Source organism: Lonchura striata, chromosome 23, assembly GCF_046129695.1.
Source record: "Lonchura striata isolate bLonStr1 chromosome 23, bLonStr1.mat, whole genome shotgun sequence".
Lineage (NCBI taxonomy): Eukaryota > Metazoa > Chordata > Aves > Passeriformes > Estrildidae > Lonchura > Lonchura striata.
Window position 1 is genome coordinate 9,785,477 of NC_134625.1, and position 22,237 is coordinate 9,807,713.

General features: G+C 47.4%; 1 protein-coding gene across 10 annotated transcripts in view; it reads left to right on the forward strand.

Annotated features, from left to right (window-relative positions):
* The window catches only part of NCAM1 (neural cell adhesion molecule 1), a 93,804-nt gene that overhangs the window by 26,464 nt on the left and 45,103 nt on the right, over window positions 1–22,237 (forward strand). For all 10 annotated transcript variants that reach the window (XM_021529990.3, XM_077788028.1, XM_021529992.3 and 7 more), the window contains exons 2-3: window positions 21,243–21,317; window positions 21,739–21,957. In XM_021529990.3, the coding sequence (XP_021385665.2) occupies window positions 21,243–21,317; window positions 21,739–21,957 (294 nt within the window). The remainder of the gene's footprint in view (window positions 1–21,242; window positions 21,318–21,738; window positions 21,958–22,237) is intronic.

A 22,237-nucleotide genomic window follows, 5' to 3' on the forward strand; every position in this document is an offset into this window, starting at 1 on the left:
GTTGTTTCAAGAGAATCTGATGCGACACAGTGAACAAAAGACTAATCTAATTTATCTTTTTGAATTTTTTTTCCCCTCATCTCTCTCTCTCATCCCTATAATATTTCTGCTTGGCTGGCTGCACACATGAATGGGTTTTGTGGTGGCATTTCAGTTTTGGGGTGGATATTGGGGCAGGGAGCAACGTGGGAGGACAGATTGCAGAATAATCCCCAAGTTTCTCTGCTGCTGGAGCAAAGCTCTCATGTCCTGCAGGGAAAGTGACATTTTAGTGACATTTTTGGGAGCACATGCAAGCAGCTGGGCTGGTTCTGTGGTGGTTTCATTGCTGAGGAAGGGCAGGTGGGATCTTGTTGGGGTCCAGGACATCCTTCTGGCTCTCCCCAGACCCTGGCAGGGGTCAAAACCACCTGTGGCTTCGATTTTAGCCCATGGAAAAAACTGCCAACTCTGTGTGAGGAATTACAAACCACAAGGGTTTGAGTAGTGTAATAGTTGAATTGACGCAGGTTGGAAAAGTAGAATTTTGGGGGTTTTAGAGTGTAATTCAGGGGTACAAGATGGAGGAATCTGGGGTGTCCCAGCCTTTTTCCCTTTCTCTTGCCCTCCATGCCTTGCTGTGCTGATGACATTTTTCTGTTGGTTCAAGACAGAGATTCACAGTCTAACACAGGTGGAGGGCTTTGGCACAAATCTGTAAATAGACAACACGGAATTCTGAGTATCTGATGTGGGAGCTGCCCGAGGCTCAGGGGACACTGCTCTGGCTGATTGATCAGCAGTGATCGGGTTCTGGGCAGGGATGATCGGGTTCTGATCAGTGCATTGATGAGGTTCTGGTCAGTGAATGATCAGGTTCTGATCAGTGGATGATCAGGTGCTGATCAGTGCATTGATCAGGTACTGGTCAGTGCATTGATGAGGTTCTGATCAGTGAATTGATGAGGTTCTGATCAGTGGATGATCAGGTTCTGGTCAGTGCATTGATCAGGTGCTGATCAGTGCATTGATCAGGTACTGGTCAGTGCATTGATGAGGTTCTGATCAGTGAATTGATGAGGTTCTGATCAGTGGATGATCAGGTGCTGATCAGTGCATTGATCAGGTGCTGATCAGTGCATTGATCAGGTACTGGTCAGTGCATTGATGAGGTTCTGATCAATGAATTGATCAGGTTCTGATCAGTGGATGATCAGGTTCTGGTCAGTGCATTGATCAGGTTCTGGGCTGTGTTTGGCTGTGCACAAGGGCTGCTCAGGTTGGTCAGGCACACAGGGATGATCACATCAGCTGCCTGCCCATTGATAAGGATTGATAACCCGAATGTGGCTCTGGGGCTGAGCAGCCAGCTGGGGTTCCTGGTGCCAGAGGCCCCTGATATTCTGTTTTACACCATTCCCATGTTCTTCTCCATGGGCCTGCTCTACCCCAGCCTCACATCCTTTATCAGCCCGAACCAAAGCTCAGCTGCCTGCAAAAGCAGCTTGCTTGTGTTTAAATTCCTTCCCAATGGGTGAGGAATGAAACGTGTGTGGAAGGAAGCTCTGCAGACAACAAATGCTGTTTATGTGCTGCCTTAGAAAGCCTGAAAAGAAAAACTGAGGGGTTTTCTCCTAATCCTGTTTTACCTTAAGGCAAAATCTCTTCTTGGGTTTTAACAGTGCTGGCCGCCAGGCCTTAAAAAAGGGGATTTAGAAATGCCTGGTGACTGTGATGCAGGGAAATGATATTTTCACTGACGAGCTGTCAGGAGTGCAGCGGGATTTGGTTTGTGTGTGTTCATCTCAGTCTCGGGCATGGGGACGTGTGAGGGACAGGATTGCTCGTGGCACTGGGGTATGGCTCCTGTTCCTGCCCATCATTGCAATGATTTGGGTGCCCTGGCAGGACTGGTGCCCTATTGGACCTGTCACCAGCTTAAAGGAAATATTAAAATAACGAGGCAGGCTGAAGCACCACAGGGGGAACACGAGGATGGGCAGTGTTTTGCTCTACGTAGAGCAGAATGGCAGGGGCAGAGTTCAGAACAGCTTCATAATTCCAATAATTCAGGCTAGGAAAACCTTGTGTTCCATGCTGCTTTGCCCTAAACCCAATCTTCACGCTGCTCTCAGATACTGGGCATTAGATAAGGTTATTTCCCAACTCCTCTTGCCTCGCAGAATTTGCCACTTATGAAATGATTCCATTTAGCAGATTAGTTTCTGTAACTGCATATTGCTTTTCATTAAAATTTCATGGGGCTTTTATTTAACATGCACTGGAGCCTTGTTTATGTGGGACCTGTTGAAAGCAAAGTGGATTAGGCTGTTTAAGCCATGTATAATCCATTCCCTATGGACTCATGTTTGCTCCTGCCTGCCTGGCCCTCATCCTGCTGCTGCCCATCCCTCCTGCAAGGAGTTCTGCATTTGCTGCACAAGTAATTAGCAGTGCTTTAATTGCGTGATGCCAAACTTGGTCCAGGCCTCTCCTCAGCTGAGTTCCAAATTTTGCTCCGTACTGGAAGCCCAGTTTTGGCCCTGGAATGGTGCCAGTTCTTGTTTGCAGGAGCTGGCTGCTGTTCACGTGGAGATTTCTGCCTTGTTTTGGTGGATTGAGGGCAGGTGTTTATTAATTTGGAGGCTCCAGTTTGTTTAATGCTTTGTCCACTGTGTTTAGCTGAGTCACTAAGGCAGTGCTTGGGTTTATTGGGTTTATTCCCACATGCCACACAGGCCCAGGAGCTCCTGGCTCTGAATTTGGGGAGGATTTGATCCATTTTGGGTCGCACACGTTGGCAGCATGGGAAGGAGCACGGAGTCCATGGAATACAAGCTCAGGCATTTTATTCCCAGCTGGTTTTGTGCTCAGTCCTGTCTGTCCCCCAGCACAGTGCAGGTGCTCCCAAGAGGCTGGGATTCATCTGGGCTTCAGTTTGGGCTTCAATTTAAGGTTCAGTTCATCCTTCCCCAATGTCTTCAATTCCACACTCAGCCTCTTGTGTCAGGGGACAGGGAATTCATTCCTGCTGAGAATCCTCCCATCCCCACGCTTTTTTAGGGAAAAAAAAAGCTGGAATTTCAGATGTGAATCCACCTTGGGAATTGCTGGTTTGGGCAGAATTATTGGCACCACCTGCAGCATCCTCCTCCTGCAGAAGATTGGTTCCCCCTCAGATTGATCCATTAATTATATGCAAATGTCCAGCTTTTATTTTTTAATGCTCTCTCCACTTATTGCTCGTGTTCCATTTGGCCACAGGGTTTGAAATAATTTCTCAGAGCTCCCTCCTAAAGCCCCTGGCTTTGGGGTTGTTGTGCTCCAGAGCTTTTTCCAAGGCTGTTCAGTGGCTCCTTGGAGAACAGGGCTCTGATTTTGGGGGAATTGCAGCTGGGATCAGCTCCTGCTCACACCTGAGCTGGTAGGGACTGGCACTGAGGGATGGGAAGGTCAGGATGGGATGTCAGGGGGTGCAGGGGTCACTGGTGGGGATTTTGGGAGCCATTCCCCCATTCACCAGTGACATTCCCATGGGAATTTCCACTGTCCTTTCACCAAGGCAGGACCTGCAGTGCTGGCAAACACTTGGGGGTGAGAGGAGAGAACAACCAGCAGGAGAAAACACCCCAGAAGTGCAGGACAGAGGCTTTAATTCCCATTTTTCAGGTGGGAAGGTGAATTTCAGCTCTTGCTCGGTGCTGCTGGGATGTGGAGGATGGGTCACTCCTGATTCCTGCTTTTTTCTGCTCCTCCTGCGTGGCCTTGTGGCTTCCAGGGTGGAGCTGGAGCGGAGCAGCCCAGGGGGTTCCTGGGGTGTGTGAATTGAATTCCTTAATTGTCCCTTGGAGCTCTTCCTGATTTTCAGCTTCTTCTGAAACATAAACTTTAAGGGATTTAGAGATTTTAGAGGAGCTAAGATTTTAGTTAGAAATAAGCCTTACCAGAGTTAATTAAAATAATAATAATAAATGGGTAGGCTTGATGAAGTTAGGAGTTAGTAGTTAACTAATAACTGATTGCTCGTCAGCACAATGTTGAGTTAGCTGGGTTTATAATGAAGAATATAAACTGATAAATTGCTTTTAGGAACATCAGACAATTGTGGCCTCCTCTGCTCTGAAACCAACTGAAGACAAGGAATGGGAGTTCTACCAAGAGTTCATTTGTCATATCGGCATTGAAAAGGTAGAAAGGTCAGAAGGAGGAAGACTTCATTGACTTCCTCATTTTGGGACCCCTCCCATGGAAGGGACATCAACCCATTCCAAGGAACAAACTTTGTGTTGAATAGCTTTTAAAATGATTAGCATAGGAAGTGAGGAATGGGATGTACCAAAATGATGAATGTGTATTTATATTTTAAATATTCAATACTTGTAAGGCTAAAAGGGCTCTGTAATCACCTGGAAGCTGCGGTGTGGATTTGGGAGCGATCCCACACACAATAAACACACACTGTCTAACTTTAAACTGTTAGAGAGTTTTTGTCCATCACAGTTGGATATTGGTGCTAGATCAATATCCATATTTTTTTCAATAAATCACTTTCTAACTTTAAACTGTTAGAGAGTTTTTGTCCATCACAGTTGGATATCAGTACTAGATCAATATCCAGATTTTTTTCAATAAATCACTTTTTCCTCTGAAAGGTGAGAAAGTAAGGGTAGAAATCCATGGTTATTTTCCTTTCCAAGCCCCTTCTCTGCAGCCTTCTGCAGTGTGTTTATGCACAGGGCTCCCTCCTAACAAAGGCCTCTTTGAGGCTGCTGTGCTCCTCTAACATTCCCTCCTTTCACACGAAATTAAGGGCTGTGATTTACTGCACTGACCTGAGTGTTGGAGTGCTCTCATTTACAGCCTGCACGGCTTTGCTTTTCTTTTTTTTTTCCTTTTTTCCCCTTTTTTTCCCCCTTTTTTTTAGAAATGTTTTTAAAATATCATGTGATTTCAGGGTGCTAAATTGAAATGATATATATAAAGTATCAGGGATTTTCAGAGTGCTAAAATAGAAATAATATAAAATATCATGTGATTTCAGGGTGCTAGAATAGAAATAATATATATAAAGTATCAGAGGTTTTCAGGGTGCTAAAATAGAAATAATATAAAATGTCATGTGATTTCAGGGTGCTATAATAGAAATAATGATATAAAATACCAGGGATTTTCAGGGTGTTAAAATAGAAATAATACAAAATATCAGGTGTTTTCAGGAGAATGTTGTTTAAATCAAAGGGGCCGTGCAATTCTCTCCCTTTTACTGAAAGCAGCCCTCCAAAACCCCGTGATTTTTTGGGAGGACCCCTGTGAAAAATGCACATTTTATCATTGGCTTTTTGCAGATATTACAATGAATATTATATGGGTAATGTTAGAAAGTGATGCTGTATTAATTCTCTTAAGTAGTATGTTAAATAGAGTTTTAGGTTCCAACATAATGTTAAAGTAGAGACTATGGATGTTGGGGGAGGTTTTTTTTTTTAGGAATGAGTTACTTACTTTGAGGAACACCAAAATTACCCAAAGGAGAGGAATTTATGGCTTCTTATCAGAAAAAATGAATTTATTCAGGCCTTGCTCAGACTCGAAGACCCCATGGGGATTAACGTAAACAGTTGGCATACAACAGAGTTTCTTGTTTTAAATAAAATATATGCATAACCATGAAGAATAGATGAATATGCAGCAATTAAAAAAACATAAAATATGTTTTAAGGTTATTCCTTTGTTCAAGGGATGCTTTTTGTGACTGAGTGTCCAAGAGTATCTGGACGTCCGTAATTCTTTGCCTTTTATTGTCTTGTAATTATCCTAACTCTAAACTTTATTACTCTAATTGTATTATTATTGTTATAATAATAATTTTTATTATTTTAGTATTATTCTTCAACTTTTAAAATGTTAAAAACCAAGTGATGGGCGTTTTTCACACGTGGGTTCACAGAGAGGGAGCCCTGCCATGCAGACGGTGCCCAAGGCGCCGAGCACAGCCCAAAACTTGGCTCATTCTCTCACCCTCGTTACCTAAAACACAGATTGCATCCTGGTGGGCTCCTGGCAGGAAAATCTGCTTTTCTGGGTGATTCTGGCAGGAGTTTTGGAGGGTGGCACCATCTGGGGCTCCTTCCACCTCCTCCTCTCGCAGCGTTTCTCCCCAAATTGTTCTTCCCAGGGGTTTTTCTCACTTGCAATATTCTAATCCGTGTTGTTGTGGGGTGAGGGAGGCTGTCAGGGCTGCCTGCTGGGCTTGGGTTTCCTTCTTCTCCTGGTTTTTTATTTCCTTCTGTGAGATCTGTGGGATTTTCCCTGGGTTTTTCCTTCTGTAGGATTTTTCCTGGTTTTTATTCTTTCCTTCTGTGAGATCTGTAGGGTATTTCCTGGTTTTTCTCTTTTCTTCTGTGGAATCTGTAGGATTTTTCATGGTTTTTCTCTTTCCTTCTATGAGATCTGTGGGATTTTTCCTGTTTACTTTCTTCTGTGGGATTTTTCTTTTCTTCTGCGAGATCTTTAGGATTTTTCCTGTTGTTTTCTTTCTTTCTATGAGATCTGTGGGATTTTTCCCAAGTTTTTTCTTCTGTAGGATTTTTCCTGGTTTTTATTCTTTCCTTCTGTGGGATCTGTAGGATTTTTCCTGTTGTTTCCCTTTCCCTCTGTGGGATCTGTAGGATTTTTCCTGTTGTTTTCCTTTCCTTCTCTGGGACCTGCCTTTTCCCTGGCAGGTGGAGGGGGAGGAAGGCTGGGCTGCCCCATGAGAATGGGATGGAGATCCCATTAACACCGTGGTTAATTGGGAGCTGTCTGCACTGCTCAGCCTGGTGCCTCTCCCGGGAGCCGTTTCCTTGCAGAAAATAAAAATTCAGCTCAGGACAGGGACTTGCACAAGAAGAAAAGTGCTGCCTGGAAAAGAAGGCCAGAACTGGGATGGGGGGAAAGGAATTGATTCCTTTCCTTGAATCCTGGCTGATTCCTGCTGGATGCAGCTCCCAGCCCGGAGCGTGACACTGCTGATGTTTTATCCTGCCTCCAGCCAGATTAGCCGTAAATAAAAGATGAAAATGCAGTTTTTTTACAGAGTCCCAGAGTGGAACGTGGCATGGTGGGTCAGCACAGGGGCTGCTGAAAATCCCTCTGGCTTGCTGCTGTTTGTTATGCTTGGCATGCAGCACAAACTCTGGAATTCCCCTTGGCAGTGGAATTCCTCTGCTTGCTGTGCTCTGCGGTGCCTGCCTCGCTTTTAAGAAGTTTTTCCGCTCAGATTTTCAGCTGCTCCCTCGGTTGTGGCGCTGCAGTTGCGCTGCTCTGTCATCTTCTGTCTCCTTTTCTTCCTCCTCCTTTTATCTGTCCTTGCCTGTCCTGTCCTTCACTCCAGCAGAAACAAAACGCCCTTTGTGGCTGCAGACCCGGCTGCCAAATACTCTGAATTACTGAGAGAACGGCGAACATAAAAGCGCCCGTAAATTCCTTTTAATGCCACCCTAGAACAACAAGAATTCCCCTTTTAATAACTGGGCCAGTGGAAGGCTTGACCTGGTTGTTTGATGCAGCGTTGACTTGCTTGGCTGGGTTCAAAGATTGTGTGTGCAGCTCTGCAGCCCTTTGCTGTTAATGGTGTTAATGATGCTGCGTTCATTAACTGAGGGCTGTGCTCCTTTCCTGGCCAGATCCTTAATAACAACAAACAATGGATCAATTATTTATTTATTATTTTTATTATTATTATTATTACTACAATATGTACTGATAATTACATTAGTAGTAGTAGTAGTAGTAGTAGTACTGATAATTACATTATCAGTATGTCGCTATTGGACATGAAACGAGCACACAGAAGCTCGGTGAGTTCAAAAGAGAAAAGATTTACTTTTTTATCAAACATCTGTTGTTTATAGAATTCCAAAGGTGACCGTGGATTGGAGGATGGTATTACCACCTCTGCAACTCCACTGGTCCAAAGATCAATCAATCATTTCTCTCCACCTACAGAGAAATATGCAAACTATTCTAATTATACATGAAATAGTGTGAGGCCTCTGACTCTCAAAAGACAAAGTTCCATTTTAGCCCATGGAAAAAGCTGCCAATGCTGTGTGAGGAATTACAAGGCACAAGGGTTTGAGTAGTGTGGGAGTTGGATTAACACAGGGTGAAAAAGCAGAATTTTGGGGTTTTTAAAATAGTGTTCAGGGGGACAAGATGGAGAGGTTTGGGCGAGTCCTGACCTTCTCCTCCTTCTTGCCCTCCATGTCTTGCTGTGCTGGTGACACTTTTCTGCTGGTTTAAGGCAGAGACACCCTATCCAACATAAATGATCAATATTGGTATGTTATTAACATAGCAAAGGTAGTTTTTAGTAAAAAATGGTAACACCAGCCCAAGGGGTGGGAGTCTGTCACAGACTGACCTGCCAGACAGACTGCAGCTCCTTGGGAAAGCATGTTAGAGATGATAGAAAATAAACAACCTTGAGAAAGCATGTTAGAGATAATAGAAAATAAACAACCACGAGAAGCCGACCCTGCTCATTCTGACTCCTTCCTTGGCTGTACAGGCTGGGAGAAAAGGACTTTGTGCAATTTTGGGGTCACCTCCAGACCCCAAGGCTGGCCCATGCTGGGAGCAGCTCCTGCCCTGAGCTGGCTCACAGGAACCAGCGCCTTCGTTCCTGGGGGTCTTTCAGTCAGGGGCATCTGCAGGAAGGTTGGAGACCCTGGTGCTGAGTGAGAAGTGGAAAATAACCCGAAAAGGGCTGGGGAAGGGATCTCCCTTTCCATTTGTACGGTTGGGAGCTGTCAGTGTGCGAATCTGGGGTGAAAATCATGGAACTGGTGAATGATTTGGGCTGGAAGCGACCCTAACCCCCCCCCAGTGCCACCCCTGCCATGGGTACACCTTCCCCTATGCCAGGGTGCTCCAAGCCTGTCCAGCCTGGCCTTGGACGCTTCCAGGGATGCTTTTTTTAAATGCTCTGCTGTGGGTACAGAAAGAAAAGGCTTCAAACCCCAAACCACCCCTTGGTAATGATGAGTTAGCGACCAAGTGGTATTTGTCTGGAAGAACTGGGGTCATTTTGCTGTCAGGAAATTAGAAGGCATTTTGGTGGCTTATGGGGTGGTGCAGAGAAATGCTGAAACTGCCTGAGTGGGATGTGGAGAGTGGAGCAAGGGCCTCTCCCACATTTGTGATCCCAGCAAAGAGTGAACAGGCAGATCCAGCGAGGAAGGTGCTGCTGGATTCCAGCTGGGTTGGGTTTTCCCCCCTTTTTTTCCCAGCGTTGCACAGCAATCTGCTGTGGCATTTTTGGGGTCACCGTGCCCAAACTGAGGCCATTATTCAGAGAGGATCTGCTGTTAGTGCCAGCTCTGCCTCCTGCTTTGGAAACTCTGGGTTGGGTTTGCATTTTGGACTGACCCGAGCAGAAGCAGTTTGGGATGAGTGGACGAGTTTTTCTTTCCCATCCAATGACTCTGGGATGAGGAATGTTGGTTATTTTACCTCGCTGGTCTGCATTGTGCTCGTGCTTCTTGCAGCCTGTCCCAGCTGCTTTTTTCTCCTGGGGAGGGGCCACGTTCATGGGATTTCACTGTGGGATGCAGGAATACAAAAATAAACCCTGCACACAGGGACAGAGCTTCCCAGCCCCGCTGTGGCCCTCATTCCAGCAGGGCAAGCAGTTGTTAGTGGCAGGAGAAATGTGTCCCAGAGATCAGAAATAGCAGTGGCAGAGCTGGGCAGCTGTGTGGGGGCAGAGCAGGCTCTGGGCAGGGGTCCCATCTGCTCCTGATCAAAATGTAGGGAGAGAAATAGGGGAAAGTGCTGGCTGCTGCCTCCTTGCACACCTACCCAGATCTCGGGGTATCCTGGGCTGGAGGCACAAGTGATAGTGAAAGGGTTTTATTATAAACCAGAAAAACTGAATTTACCTTTTTGCTGTTTATTCAGTCAGATAAACTCAGGAGGTTTTGATTTTGGGGTGGTTTTTTTTCCTGATCTGTGTTGATAGAGCAGGGTTTTTATAGCCAGGTTTTCTCAAGGAAAAGGTGACATCCTGAATTCTGTTTTTTGGGAGATGGTGAGAAAATGACCTTGCAAATAACCAAAGGACTGTAGATAACAAAGAACACAATTTATCACTTAATGGGAATTGTTGGGAAGAAGGTGTTGCAGTTTCATCCCTTCCAGAACCTTCTGCCATGCCTGGTTTCATGCTGCCTGTCCACACATTTGTTGCTGGGCAATGTTGTGTTGTCCCAGATGAAGTTTTCTACGGAACAAATTCCTTTTTTTCAGCCTGAAACGACGGGGAGAGTTCGCAGTGTGTTCATTTTTCCTCGTGCTCCTGGTTCTTTGCACAGCCCTGGGTCTGGGTGAGGGTGGGAAATGCAGGGATTTGGGCTGGGATAACGGATCCTGGCTCCTGGAGGTGGAGGTGAAAGCAGGAAATTGTATTTGGCCATTGAGCTGTGCATCTCCCTGCTCCCTGGGGATGTTTTACAGCAAAGAGCAATTAATGATGCTGATTGCAGGAGGCTTTTTAGCGGGGCAGGAGCTGTGGCCAGGCTGTGACACTCGGGTTTGTCCTCTCAGCACATCGATCCTGCCGTGTGGCTGCCTGGGTTTGTCACTCTGGGGACATTTCCAGTCCCTGCTGCTCTCCGAGGACATTTCTCTGCCTCCTGCTGCCTGTTCTGGCTGTTTTCTGTATTCCACAGCAGTGCTGCTGTTCTTCTGCTGTCATTTCACACCCAGGAGAGGAGCAGGGAGTGTGGGAGGGGAGGAATTCAGCAGGAATCCTCAGGTGCTTTAAAGGTCTTTGCCCTCACAGATCACTGAGCATCTCCTTCCCTTCCTCTTCCCTTTCAGTGAGTAGTTCTTGCGTCATAATTCCAATTAAAACCCTAGGTAGGTACCAGGGAAACGTGGTAAACCTGATTACACGAGAGCCCCGTTGTTAACATCAGTCAAACACATCAGGGCTCAAAGTCACCTGGAGATTTTGGGACTTGTAACCCTTAGCAAAAGTCACCCCAGCATATCCTGAGCTGGAAGGGACTCAGGATGATCACCAGGTGCAGCTCCTGGCCCTGCAGGACTCCCCAGCAATCCCACCCTGTGCCTGGGAGTGTTGTTGTTGCCAGAATTTGGGGAATTCAGGTGTAGAATTTGGGAAATTCAGGTGTAGAATGAAGGAAATTCAGGTGTTAAATGAAGGAGATGCAGGTGTAGAATTTGGGAATTCACTTGTAGAATTTGGGAATTCAGGTATAGAATTTGGGAAATTCAGGTGTAGAATAAAGGAAGCCCCAACCCCTCAGGCTGGTGGAGCCCTCCCAGCCATTTCTCTCTCTCTGTTTAATTGTAGTGCCACTAATTCCAAGCTTTTTCTGTCAGCAGTTGGACCAAATCGTTCTGATATTTCCCTCCTGTGAGGAGAAATTTTAGAGGACATAGGAAAAAACAGGGTTTTTTTTCTTTCAGCAGGGTGCAGAGCTGGGAGAAAAGCAAAATGCTGGGCTGGTGTGTGTGGTTCTCCCAGCTGCTGGTGCTGCCCTGGGATTACAGATCAGTGCTTACATTTTGGCCATTCCTTTTGGTGGTTTTTAGCACAGATTAAAAGCCTGTATGGATTTAATCCAGCTCTTGGTCGTGGCAGTGATGAGCTGTGGTTTAAACTGAGTTTCCAGCCTGCAGCCATTATTTTGCTCCTGGAGGGTTCCTTTTGATGGGTGTTTTCTGTGTGCAGCAGAAATTAAAGATGCTGAGCACGTGGGGCCTGACTTCAGTCCAACCCAGAGAGACCGAGGCAGCGAGGAGATGGAAAATCAGAGTGTGGCACTGAAGGGATAAAGGAGCCAGCTCTGAGCTGTGTTTGTGCCCTGTGTGGAGAAGGTGAATCTCTGTGTGTGTCTTCTTGATTTCATTGGGGTTTTTTCAGAGACCTTTTCCAAAAGCAGCAGCAGCAGGAGTCTGCTTCCCTTTTCTTCGATTTTCCCTCTGTCCTGGATTTTCCTGCAGAAGGAGAGGTGTGAAAATCCAGTTGTGTTTGGAGTTTGCTGGAGGTTTTCTTCTGGTGCTTCCTTGGAGTAAATTCTTGCAAGTAGGAGTAAGTTATTTCAAGGAGTGTCTTGCTCGTAGAGACCAGGAGAGGTTCGGAGCTGAGCTCCTGACAGCTCTCTTAAATTCTGGGGCACAGATGCTCAGCTGAGACGTTCTTTGTCTGCCTTGCATAACTGATGAGTCCCAGTGATTACATTTCTTGTGTTTGCTGGGCTGAATTCTCCCTGGCTTTCCAGGAGCCTTCCCAGGGGACAGAGGACGGAGGCTCCTGGCAATGTGGGCTGTGTTTATCCTGTCAGTCACAGCTGGTGCTTCAGGCCTTGGGACCCCCTGCCTGGGTTCGGATTCTTTTTGTCTCTCCCTTGGCATCACCTATTTTTGAGCTCCTGGAGCTGTAAATGATGTCTGAATTTGGGGTTGTGTGAACTATTGCTGTGCATTGAGGAGGGGCTCTGATTTATTGCCTTCACCATGGCTTTATTCTGGCAGCCAGGGAGTTGGAGCAGTGCTGAGCAGCAGAGAGCAGTAAACAAGCCCAGCTCTCTCCTGCCTGAGGGGATTTTTGGTTCCTGTGCTTGCTGAGCAAATAGGGCACTGTATTAGCATGTTATTCTTCCCAGTGTTCTGCCTTCTGTTTCCATTAGAATAATATTCCAGTTTTTGTTAATGATTCTCATAGTCCTGATGAGATTCTGGAGGTTCTCTTTTTCTTGCAGTTAGCACACACTTGAAATGTGACCCACAAATTCCACTGGTATTTCCAGCAAGTCCCCAAATTCCCAGAAACATCTTAATGGTCTGCCCCGTGGCAGGGCTTTGGCCACGGGCTTGGGTGGTTTTCTTCATCAGCACTGAAGGGTTGTCTAAAAAAACAACAAAAATTATAAATACTGACATGTGCTATTGTTCTTTCACCTCCTTGTGCCTTCTGCTCTCCCCATGTGGTTTTATTGAGTAGACAAATGTAGATAAAACCAGCATTTATTTAGTGAAGCAGCCTCCCCATGTTTTTATATAAATTACTTCATTAATTAAATGTTTTCTTCACCTCATATAGCAAGGGAAAGTGAGACTGTTTAATCTTAGTAAGGCAGGGCAGCATTGGTAATTCCTGTTCCTCACAGAGGAGTCAGCCTGAGTCTGATTTTCAGCTCAGTCTAAACTATCCAGTGAAACTCAGCTACCATGGAATTCCCAGGTCCCAGCAGCTATGAAAGATTAATTGACACATTAAATAAACTATTGATTTCTGACACTTCACACTCGGCAGAAGACGGCTCCAGATAGGAATTTAAACTACTAAAATCTACAGCAGTCTCTCCAAAGCACTTTTGTGAGCCACAATTCACCAGAGGCCGTAACTCTCAGAAAGGCAGGTGGAATATTCCGTGTTTTCCCACTGCCAGAGGGCATGCTTGGATGGGATATTGGGAATAAATCCTCCCCTGGGAGGGTGGCCTTGCCCAGAGAAGCCGTGGAAGTGTCCAAGGCCAGCTTGGACAGGGCTTGGAGCAACCTGGGGTAGTGGAAGGTGCAGCTGGATGAGATTTAGGAGTCCCTTCCCTTTTAGGGGCAGAAAACTCAAAAGCACAACTGAAAAAACTCTCTGAGAGGCCAGCCCCAGGTGGGTTGGGTTGGCCACCAGGCTCAAACAATCCTCACCAGAATCCAACCAAGCATCACCCCAGGTAAACAATTCTCCACACACATCCCACATGGGAAAAACAAGGAGCAGAAACAGAAATTGTTTTCTCTTTCTTCTCTCTGCTCCTCTATGAAAAATCCTGAGAGAGAGAAGAATGTGCCTGTCACAGTTCAGCTTTAACCATTGCTAAAAACACATGCCTTGAGCTAAACCACCACATAAAAAGAGGAATTGTTTTCAACATTGAGTGTGGCAGCAGCTCTCTGGCCACAGACAACTTCCCCAGGTTTTTTTTTTGGGAAAATCTGTGAGAAGATCAGAGAAAAGAATGAGAAATAATTCTGACCTTAGCTTGTACTTGTTGGTGTGCACATGTGGAATGGGTTGTGGAGATTTGTTTACCAAAGGGTCGTTTCTTAATTAATCAGTGGTGGTGGTGTTTGGATTGGAGGACAGTGAGGTCTTGTTGTATTGTGACTGTTTATAAGAATAATTGTTTTTTTTTTAATAAAGGCAGAGATTGATTAGTTTTCTGTGACTCATTGAGTTAATAGTGGAGTTAGTAATGCAGCGAGCAGGAATTGCTTCCTCTGAGGAAGAGGAGGAGCTCTCTTGGAGCCACCCCTGCCTGAGGAAGGCAGGAATTCAGTGTCCTGCAGGATGCACCTTGTGCTGCCCAGCTTTCTGCCAGGATAAACCGGCTGCTGCAAGACCAGCCTTGAATCCTGAGCTTTTACAAATCCTGTTTTCCTCACCTGCTCCAGACTTGTCACCCACCCAGATTTCTGTTTCAGCACAAGATTGTAACTTGCTTGGTTTTTAATTAAAATTGTCCATACTCTGATTTAATGGCTCCATAAAGCATCCTGGCTTACCCAGCCTCAGGTAAATGAAAATATTTGCTGTGGTAAATAGCACTATTAGTTTTATGAGTCATAGTAATAAAAAGCTTTTATCAAGAATGTCGTCAAAAGAGGCATAAAATTGTGTTCCATGTAAAAACACTGAGATGTCTGGGAAGTTTTACTGCCATTCATAAATTTCTGTAGGAAAGAGTGCTAATGGTATCATTTTTTTGATGTGGTCATTTAAAAATTCCAAGTGCTTGTGGGCAGATCTGGTACAAGGAAAGGATGAGGTCACAGCGTGGACATAATCGGAATTATTCCCTTTTCCCTGCACAGATGCCCTGCATCAGCTTGGACGTGTCACTATGCTCAGGAGCAGAATAACTCTGGCTGAAATGAAGCAGAGGAGAAGCCTCTCTGAATTCCCTGCCTGTGTTTTTGTGCTGCCACAGCCAGCTGCTTGGGCCCCTGCTTTCAGCTGCTTGCCCAAGCACAACCTTCCCTGGCATGGTGCACTTTGAAACAACCCCCAGGGATGGATGGGTGCCCCTGGATTTTGGGTGCAAGAGCCCCCCTGTCCTTGGAGGGTGTGTGGGGTGAGACCCACGGGGCAGAGGGGTTCCTCAGTGCCCAGGCTGTGCTGTTTGATGGAATAATTTGAATTATGTTCTTATTCTGGCAGCAGGGAGCGAATTACTCTTCTCCCATCCCCAGCATCCACCAGGTCCTGCTGGAAATGGGGAATTCCAGTGGAAATGGGGAATTCCAGTAGAAATGGGGAATTCCAGTGGAAATGGGGGGTTTCAGCCCCTGACGTGGGCAGAGCAGACAGGAGGGTGGCTGGTGCCAGGGCTGTGCCCAGGAGCAGAGCTCCCCTGGCTCTGGGATGCTGTGCCAGAGCTGAGTCCTTCCCCAAATCCCCCTGTGGGTTTGGATTTGGGGTGGGACAGTAGATGTGCCTGCTGCCACATCTGGAGTGTTCAGCAGCAGAGTGAGGATCACCCCTCACATCCAGGGCCACCAGCTGGGCTTGGTGTCTTTATTTTGGGGTGTCCTCCCTGAAGGTGCCTTTGGTGTCTTCATTTTGGTTTGTCCCTCCCCTGAAGGTGGCTTTGGGCACACCTTTATTTTGGGGTGTCCCTTCCCTGCAGGTGGCTTTGGGCACACTTTTCCTTATTTTGGGATGTTCTTCCCCTGAATATGGCTTTGGGCACATCTTTATTTTGGTTTGTCCCTCCCCTGAAGGTGGCTTTGGTGTCTTTATTTTGGTGTGTTTTCTCCTGAATATGGCTTTGGGCACACCTTTATTTTGGGATGTTCTTACCCTGAAGGTGGCTTTGGTGTTTTTATTTTGGTGTGTTTTCTCATGAAGATGACTCTGGTGTCTTTATTTTGGGGTGTTCTCCCCTGAAGGTGCTTTGGGCACACCTTTCCTTATTTCGGTTTGTCCCTCCCCTGAAGATGGCTTTAGGCACACCTTTATTTTGTTTTGTCCCTCCCTTGAAGGTGCTTTGGGCACACCTTTCCTTATTTTGGGGTGTTCCTCCCCTGAACGTGGCTTTGGGCACACCTTGATTTTTTGGGATGTTCTTCCCCTGAAGATGGCTTTGGTGTCATTATTTCGGTTTTTCCTCCCCTGAAGATGGCTTTGGGCACACCTTTATTTTGTTTTGTCCCTCCCTTGCAGGTGTTTTGGGCACACCTTTCCTTGTTTTGGGATGTTCTTCCCTTGCAGGTGCTTTGGGCACACCATTCCTCGTTTCGGGGCGTTCTGAGCCGAGCTGCCGCTCCCTGCCCACCTCTCCTGGATCTGCTGTTCCCAGAGGAATCAGCCATCCCCTCCTCCAGTTCCTGGCAGATTTAGGGACTGGTTGCCATGGCGACCATGGGGGAGGAATTGGATCTGCAGCCCAGCTGGGATCAATCCCAGCTGCTGCCTCCTCCTCCTCCCGAGCAGTCAGCGTATTTTTCACCAAGTGACCGTGCACAGGAGCCTTGTCTTTGTCTTGTTAAGCCTTTGTTGTGTGTGAAATCCCGAGGGCTTTCGCCATCATCTGCTTCGCTCACCAGCCCTACAAATCCTGCCTTGCTCCACGAGCCGTGGCCACAGATCCAGGAGATGTTTCTTTCCTGATGGTTTTTATTCCTGGAATTGGGTTTCATTGGTGAATCGTTGCTAGAAATGAGCAAAATTAAAGGTACAGCCTGTGAAAATGGAGCCAGGGCTTCGGTCACCGCTGAACTCATCCGTGCCGTGCTCTATTTGCCCAGATCTTTTGGATGGATTTTTGATTTTGGGCTTTTCTCTGGGCTTTGTTGCAATGATGCATCGTTACCTGGGTTACCTGTGACAGGATTCCTGCTCCTGGAGACACCCTCCGAGTCAAACCCCATCCAAATTCCCTCCTGGGCTCAGAGTGGGAGAGCCTGGCAGGGAGAGCCCCTGGAGCTGAGTTTAACCCTTGGGGCTGAGTTTAACCCTTGGGGCTGAGTTTAACCCTTGGGGCTGAGTTTAACCCTTGGGGCTGAGTTTAACCCTTGGAGCTGAGTTTAGCCCTTGGAGCTGAGTTTAGTCCTTGGAGCTGAGTTTAGCCCTTGGAGCTGACTTTAGCCCTCAATGGGAGCTGCAGTGTGGACACATCTCTGAGTGTGGAGTGACCCCAGTGCTGGAGTGAGTGAGGCCAGAGGGATTTCAGTCCTTGTTGGCCTCCAGGGCTCCAAGTGGGACCTCTTGGGCTGGGGGCTGCAAAGGAGCAGTGATTTTATAGGAAGGGAGGGGTGTGGGAGTTCATCCCATTTTTCTGAGAGAATGGGATGAACTCCCATTTTTCCCATGGAATAGGACCCCACAGTAAATCCCTCACTGAGTGTATTTAGTGTCCCAGGACGTTCCTTTGGTGGAGCCAGAGCAGTGTGAGCACTTTGATTCCAGTTTCTGGTGTGTCACCTTTGGAATTTGGGCAGCCACGGACCCAGTTTCCAGTCCTTTATTTCAAAGTTCAAATTGTTGAACTTTGAAATAAATTTCAACAATTTACTTTATTTACTTTATTTTCTGCCCAGGTACAGCCTCCTGCCTTAACCCCAGTCTGAGCCCAGCAGGGACACAGCCTCCCTGCCTATTACCAAAATCACGGCTTAATTTGAGCTCATTTCTTTTGTTGAGATGCAAAACTAATTATATTGAACTACAGATGAACAGGAAGTTGCATTAGCAAATTTGTTGTGTTGTTTTTTGTTTTTTTTTTTAATCAATGGGGAATTATTCAGCATTTTTTGGGGGCTGGGGAACTTTATAAGCAGATAAAAGATATGGGGGAGGGCAGAGCTATAAAAAGTGTTATTGTGTGATTATGAAGAGGCCTTTTAATGCAGTTATTATGTGATGCTAAAAAGGCCTTTATTGCTTGAAGTTGGAAGCAGAATACAAATGGGCTCACAGTGTCTATTAAATGAAGAGTGGAAAAAATAGTCCCCATTTCCCTGAACTGCAAAGCAAAAATACCGGATTAAATAGCGATTAAAATCAGCAGTGCTGGCTTTGTCAGCGTGAGGGTTTGTGAGATTCCAGGCACAGCCCATTGTTCTGGGGACCTGTTGGTCCAGGTGACAGTGGCAGCAAATCCTGCTCCAGCCACACTGAGCTCTCCCCAGGTGAAATGAGGACAGAGGAGCTGCAGCGCCTCACTCACAGGGATGCTTCCCTCTCCTGCAACTGAATTCCAAAAGTCACCTGCAGCTTCTGTGGCTGGAGCTGCTGGACAAGCCCTGAAGGTGGCTTTGGGCACACCTTGCTTTATTTTGGGGTGTCCCTCCCCTGAAGGTGGCTTTGGGCACACCTTGCTTTATTTTGAGGTGTCCTTTCCCTGAAGCTGGCTTTGGGCACACCTTGCTTCATTTTGAGGTGTCCCTCCCCTGAAGGTGGCTTTGGGCACACCTTGCTTTATTTTGGGGTGTCCCTCCCCTGAAGGTGGCTTTGGGCACACCTTGCTTTATTTTGAGGTGTCCTTTCCCTGAAGGTGGCTTTGGGCACACTTATCTTTATTTTGGGATGTTCTTCCCCTGAACATGGCTTTGGGCACATCTTTATTTTGGTTTGTTCCTCCCCTGAAGGTGGTTTGCTTTATTTTGGGGTGTCCCTCCCCTAAAGGTGGCTTAGGGCACACCTTTTGTCCCTAATTTCCTCTCCAGGGATCTGTAGGACAAAGTGTTTGCAAACCAGGGCTAGGGCAGCCCCACAGCCTGTCCAGAATCCCCCAAAGAGCCACCAGGAGAAGCCAGGAGAGACTGGGGATAAAAAAAAGCCAGGTAGAATTGTGCTCCTCCGCATCTCTGGCGGAACAGAAACGTTGGGATTTCTCATCCTGTGTCTTTAATTGCTCCCCTGGGTGTGTTTGTGCATAGGTGAGCACTGGGAGCTCCCAATCCTGATGGAGAAGGGATGGAATTGGCTCTTGGGATCAACCTCAGTGCACCTGAGCATCCTGTTCTGGAGGTTGTTTGTTTATCCTGGGGGTCTCATGGCAATTCCTATGTTTGAAAAGTGCCTTCCTGGAGTTAGGAGCAATCCCAGGAGGTTTTCCTGTGCCTCCCTCACACTGGGATGATGTTCAAGGAAGGAATTGCTGCCCCTCTGCAGAGCCTTTGCAGAAATGCTGTGCCTTCCTCCACTAATGATGGGATTTTGTGGTAACTTTGCAGCTGGGGGAGCAGAGGGAGCGCTGACAGAACCAGCAATGTCCTTCTTTCTCTCCTCTCTGAAAGTTTTGCCTTCCCAGGGGCGGTTTCCAGGTTTTATTCTCTTGAAAATCACCCAGCACTTCACTGCACAGAAGGAGCTGAGCCCTTGGGTTAAAAAAGCCCAAAAGCAGGAAAGTCTGAGAGCTGGGTGTTGCTGCCTGGGCTCAGACCTGCTGCCTGGCCCTTCTGGCTGTATTTCCAGTGAGGTGTTCCCTGGCTGTGTGACTTCCCGTTGTGTGCAGCTGCTGTGGCACAGCCAGGCTGAAGGAAGCTGTAAGGAAAAGCTGAATTTGGGGTGATGGAGAGTTCAGTGCTTCCCACAGAGCCTGGAGCAGAAATCACCTGGGGATGGAATGAAAGGCATGACCCAGCCCAGGCAGGGCTGCGTGTGCAGAGTGTGGGGAGGGAAACGGGGCACAATTTCTGTCAGATCTCCATGAGCTCGCAGCCCTTTCAGCTGAGCAGAAAAGTGCTCTGAAACCCTTCCTTGGGCTGGTTTGCCCAGCTCCTTTCTGTGGCTCAGGAGGTCCAGGGCTGCTGGGATGTCCCTGCAGGATGTGCAGCCCTCCCTGTGAGCCCGGCCAGTGCTCAGCACTCCCAGCTCTGCTTCCAGCTGGCATCTTGGGGTTTGGGATTTATCAGGGCAGCCTGATGAACCCCAGAGAGGAGAGCCAGGAAAGTGCAGGCACTTTGGGTTGTTTTGATTTTTTAAGATTTTTCTGAAGCTTTTTGAGTTTACATTTTTGTAGTAACCTTTCTCACGCACCTTATGTAAATAACTTACTATTTTTGCATTTTTTCACAGAGGCAGAGAAATGTGAAGGATTGGTAGTTTGTTTAGTGTCATTAGAGAGGTGGTATTTTCACTCTAATCCACTGTCACCTTTGAAAAAGTATAAATGCTAGAGTCAGAAAAAATAAACTAACTTTTTTACCTCAACAATAGCAGTGGTTTGTGTCGTGTCCTGCAGTGACCACCTTGCACTGGGATTATCCCAGCTCCCATTGCTGCTTCCAGACTTCTCCTGGGGAGAAGCACTGTGCAGGGTGCTTGCTGGCTGAAGGAATGTGCTCAGAAATTCCTGCTACTCCTGTGCTTTAGGAGGAGGGCAGGCAGTGCTCCCTCAGCTGTGGGAGCTGCAGACCCAGGGCCTGACCCCCATCCATGTTTGCTTTCCCCAGCACTTGAAGGAATGTTGCCACTGGCACACGCAGCCAGGCTTTCATTCCTCAAGCAGTGCTCGTTTCTTCTAACCCCAGGTGTGCTTGGCAGCTGAAATCGTGCCTCTGTGGTCTGGAGGTAAAATTAGCTGCTCTGGGAGAGGGATTTTCATATTTTCATGCACTACATGAAAGCACGGAGGGTGTTTTCCAAAGAAAACCTATTTTGGCGTCCCCAAATTCAACTTGACCCGGGCTTGTTAGGCCGCAGATCTGCTGTGGAATTAAGCTATAGCTGGAGGAGAGCCAGAATCCAATTAGATTTTCTGCCTAATGGGTCATAATTTATACAATGAAGAAGGAGGCAGGGATGATGCTGGGGGAAAAGGGCACTGTGCTTGTGGGTGTGCACTGGGAGGGGCTGCTGGTAAATGGGAATGGGCAGGACAGGGATGCTGTCCTTTGGTGTTTAGAGCCTTTCTCGGGTGTTTAAAACCTTGTTCTGGTGTTTAAAACCTTGCTCTGGTGTTTAAAACCTTGCTCTTATGTTTAAAACCTTGCTCTTTTGTGTTCAAAACCTTGTTCTGGTGTTTAAAACCTTGCTCCCATGTCTAAAACCCTTCTCTCTTGTTTAAAACCTTCCTCTCATGTTTAAAGCCTTCCTCTGTTGTTTAAAAGCAGCAATTCAGATCAGAAAACAGGTGTCATCCTGGGCTGTAAATTGGAGGAGGGGTCCCTGGGGTTTGTAAGGCTGGCAGAGAGTTTTTGCTGGAGCCCACAGCCTCGTTTGACCATGCCCATTCCCTTCCCAGCCTCTCTCCAGGTGGACATCGTTCCAAGCCAGGGGGAGATCAGCGTTGGAGAATCCAAGTTCTTCTTGTGTCAAGGTGCGTGCTTGGCTGCAGGCCCTGTGCTGGTTTGCTCAGTTAAAAATGGGACAGACCCTGCTGGGATGGGGTTGCTGCTGTGGGGTCAGGCAGAGCCTCGGCTCTGGGGTTTGTGGTGCAGAGCTTCAGCTGTGGGGTTTGGGACAGAGCCCTTGGCAGTGGGGTTTGGGGTAGATCCTCAGCTGTGGGGTCAGGCAGAGCCTCAGCTGTGGGGTTTGGGGTGTCAGGACCAGGCTGTAACTTTGCTGTGGGGTTTGGGGTGTCAGGACCAGGCTGTCACTGTGCTGTGGGGTTTGGGGTGTCAGGACCAGGCTGTAACTTTGCTGTGGGGTTTGGGGTGTCAGGACCAGGCTGTCTCACACTGCTGTGGGGTTTGGGGTGTCAGGACCAGGCTGTCTCACCGTGCAGCTCTCCCCCACAGTGGCTGGCGAGGCCAAGTTCAAGGACATCTCGTGGTTCTCCCCGAACGGGGAGCGGCTGAGCCCCAACCAGCAGCGCATCTCGGTGGTGCGCAACGATGACTTCTCCTCCACCCTCACCATCTACAACGCCAACATCGACGACGCCGGCATCTACAAGTGCGTGGTCAGCAGCCCCGAGGAGGGCGACTCCGAGGCCACCGTCAACGTCAAGATCTTCCGTAAGGCACAGCCCCCCAGGCTTTTTCCTTGCTCTTGGTGAGGCAGGGCAAGGCAGGAAACTGTTTCACCTTCCTAGGAAAAGGTTGGAAGGGTTGGAGCAGTGTGAAATAAAAAAGGGGTGTGGTATTTTCTCAGGATTTCTCCTGAGAGAAGCAGAGAAAAGAGAGTCAAAACAATTCTTGTCTCGTTCACTGCTCCCTGTTGGTGCCCGTGTGGAAGGTGGTACAGAGATTGTTTACCCAAGGTGATTGATTGATGAGATACTGGTGAGGGTGTTTT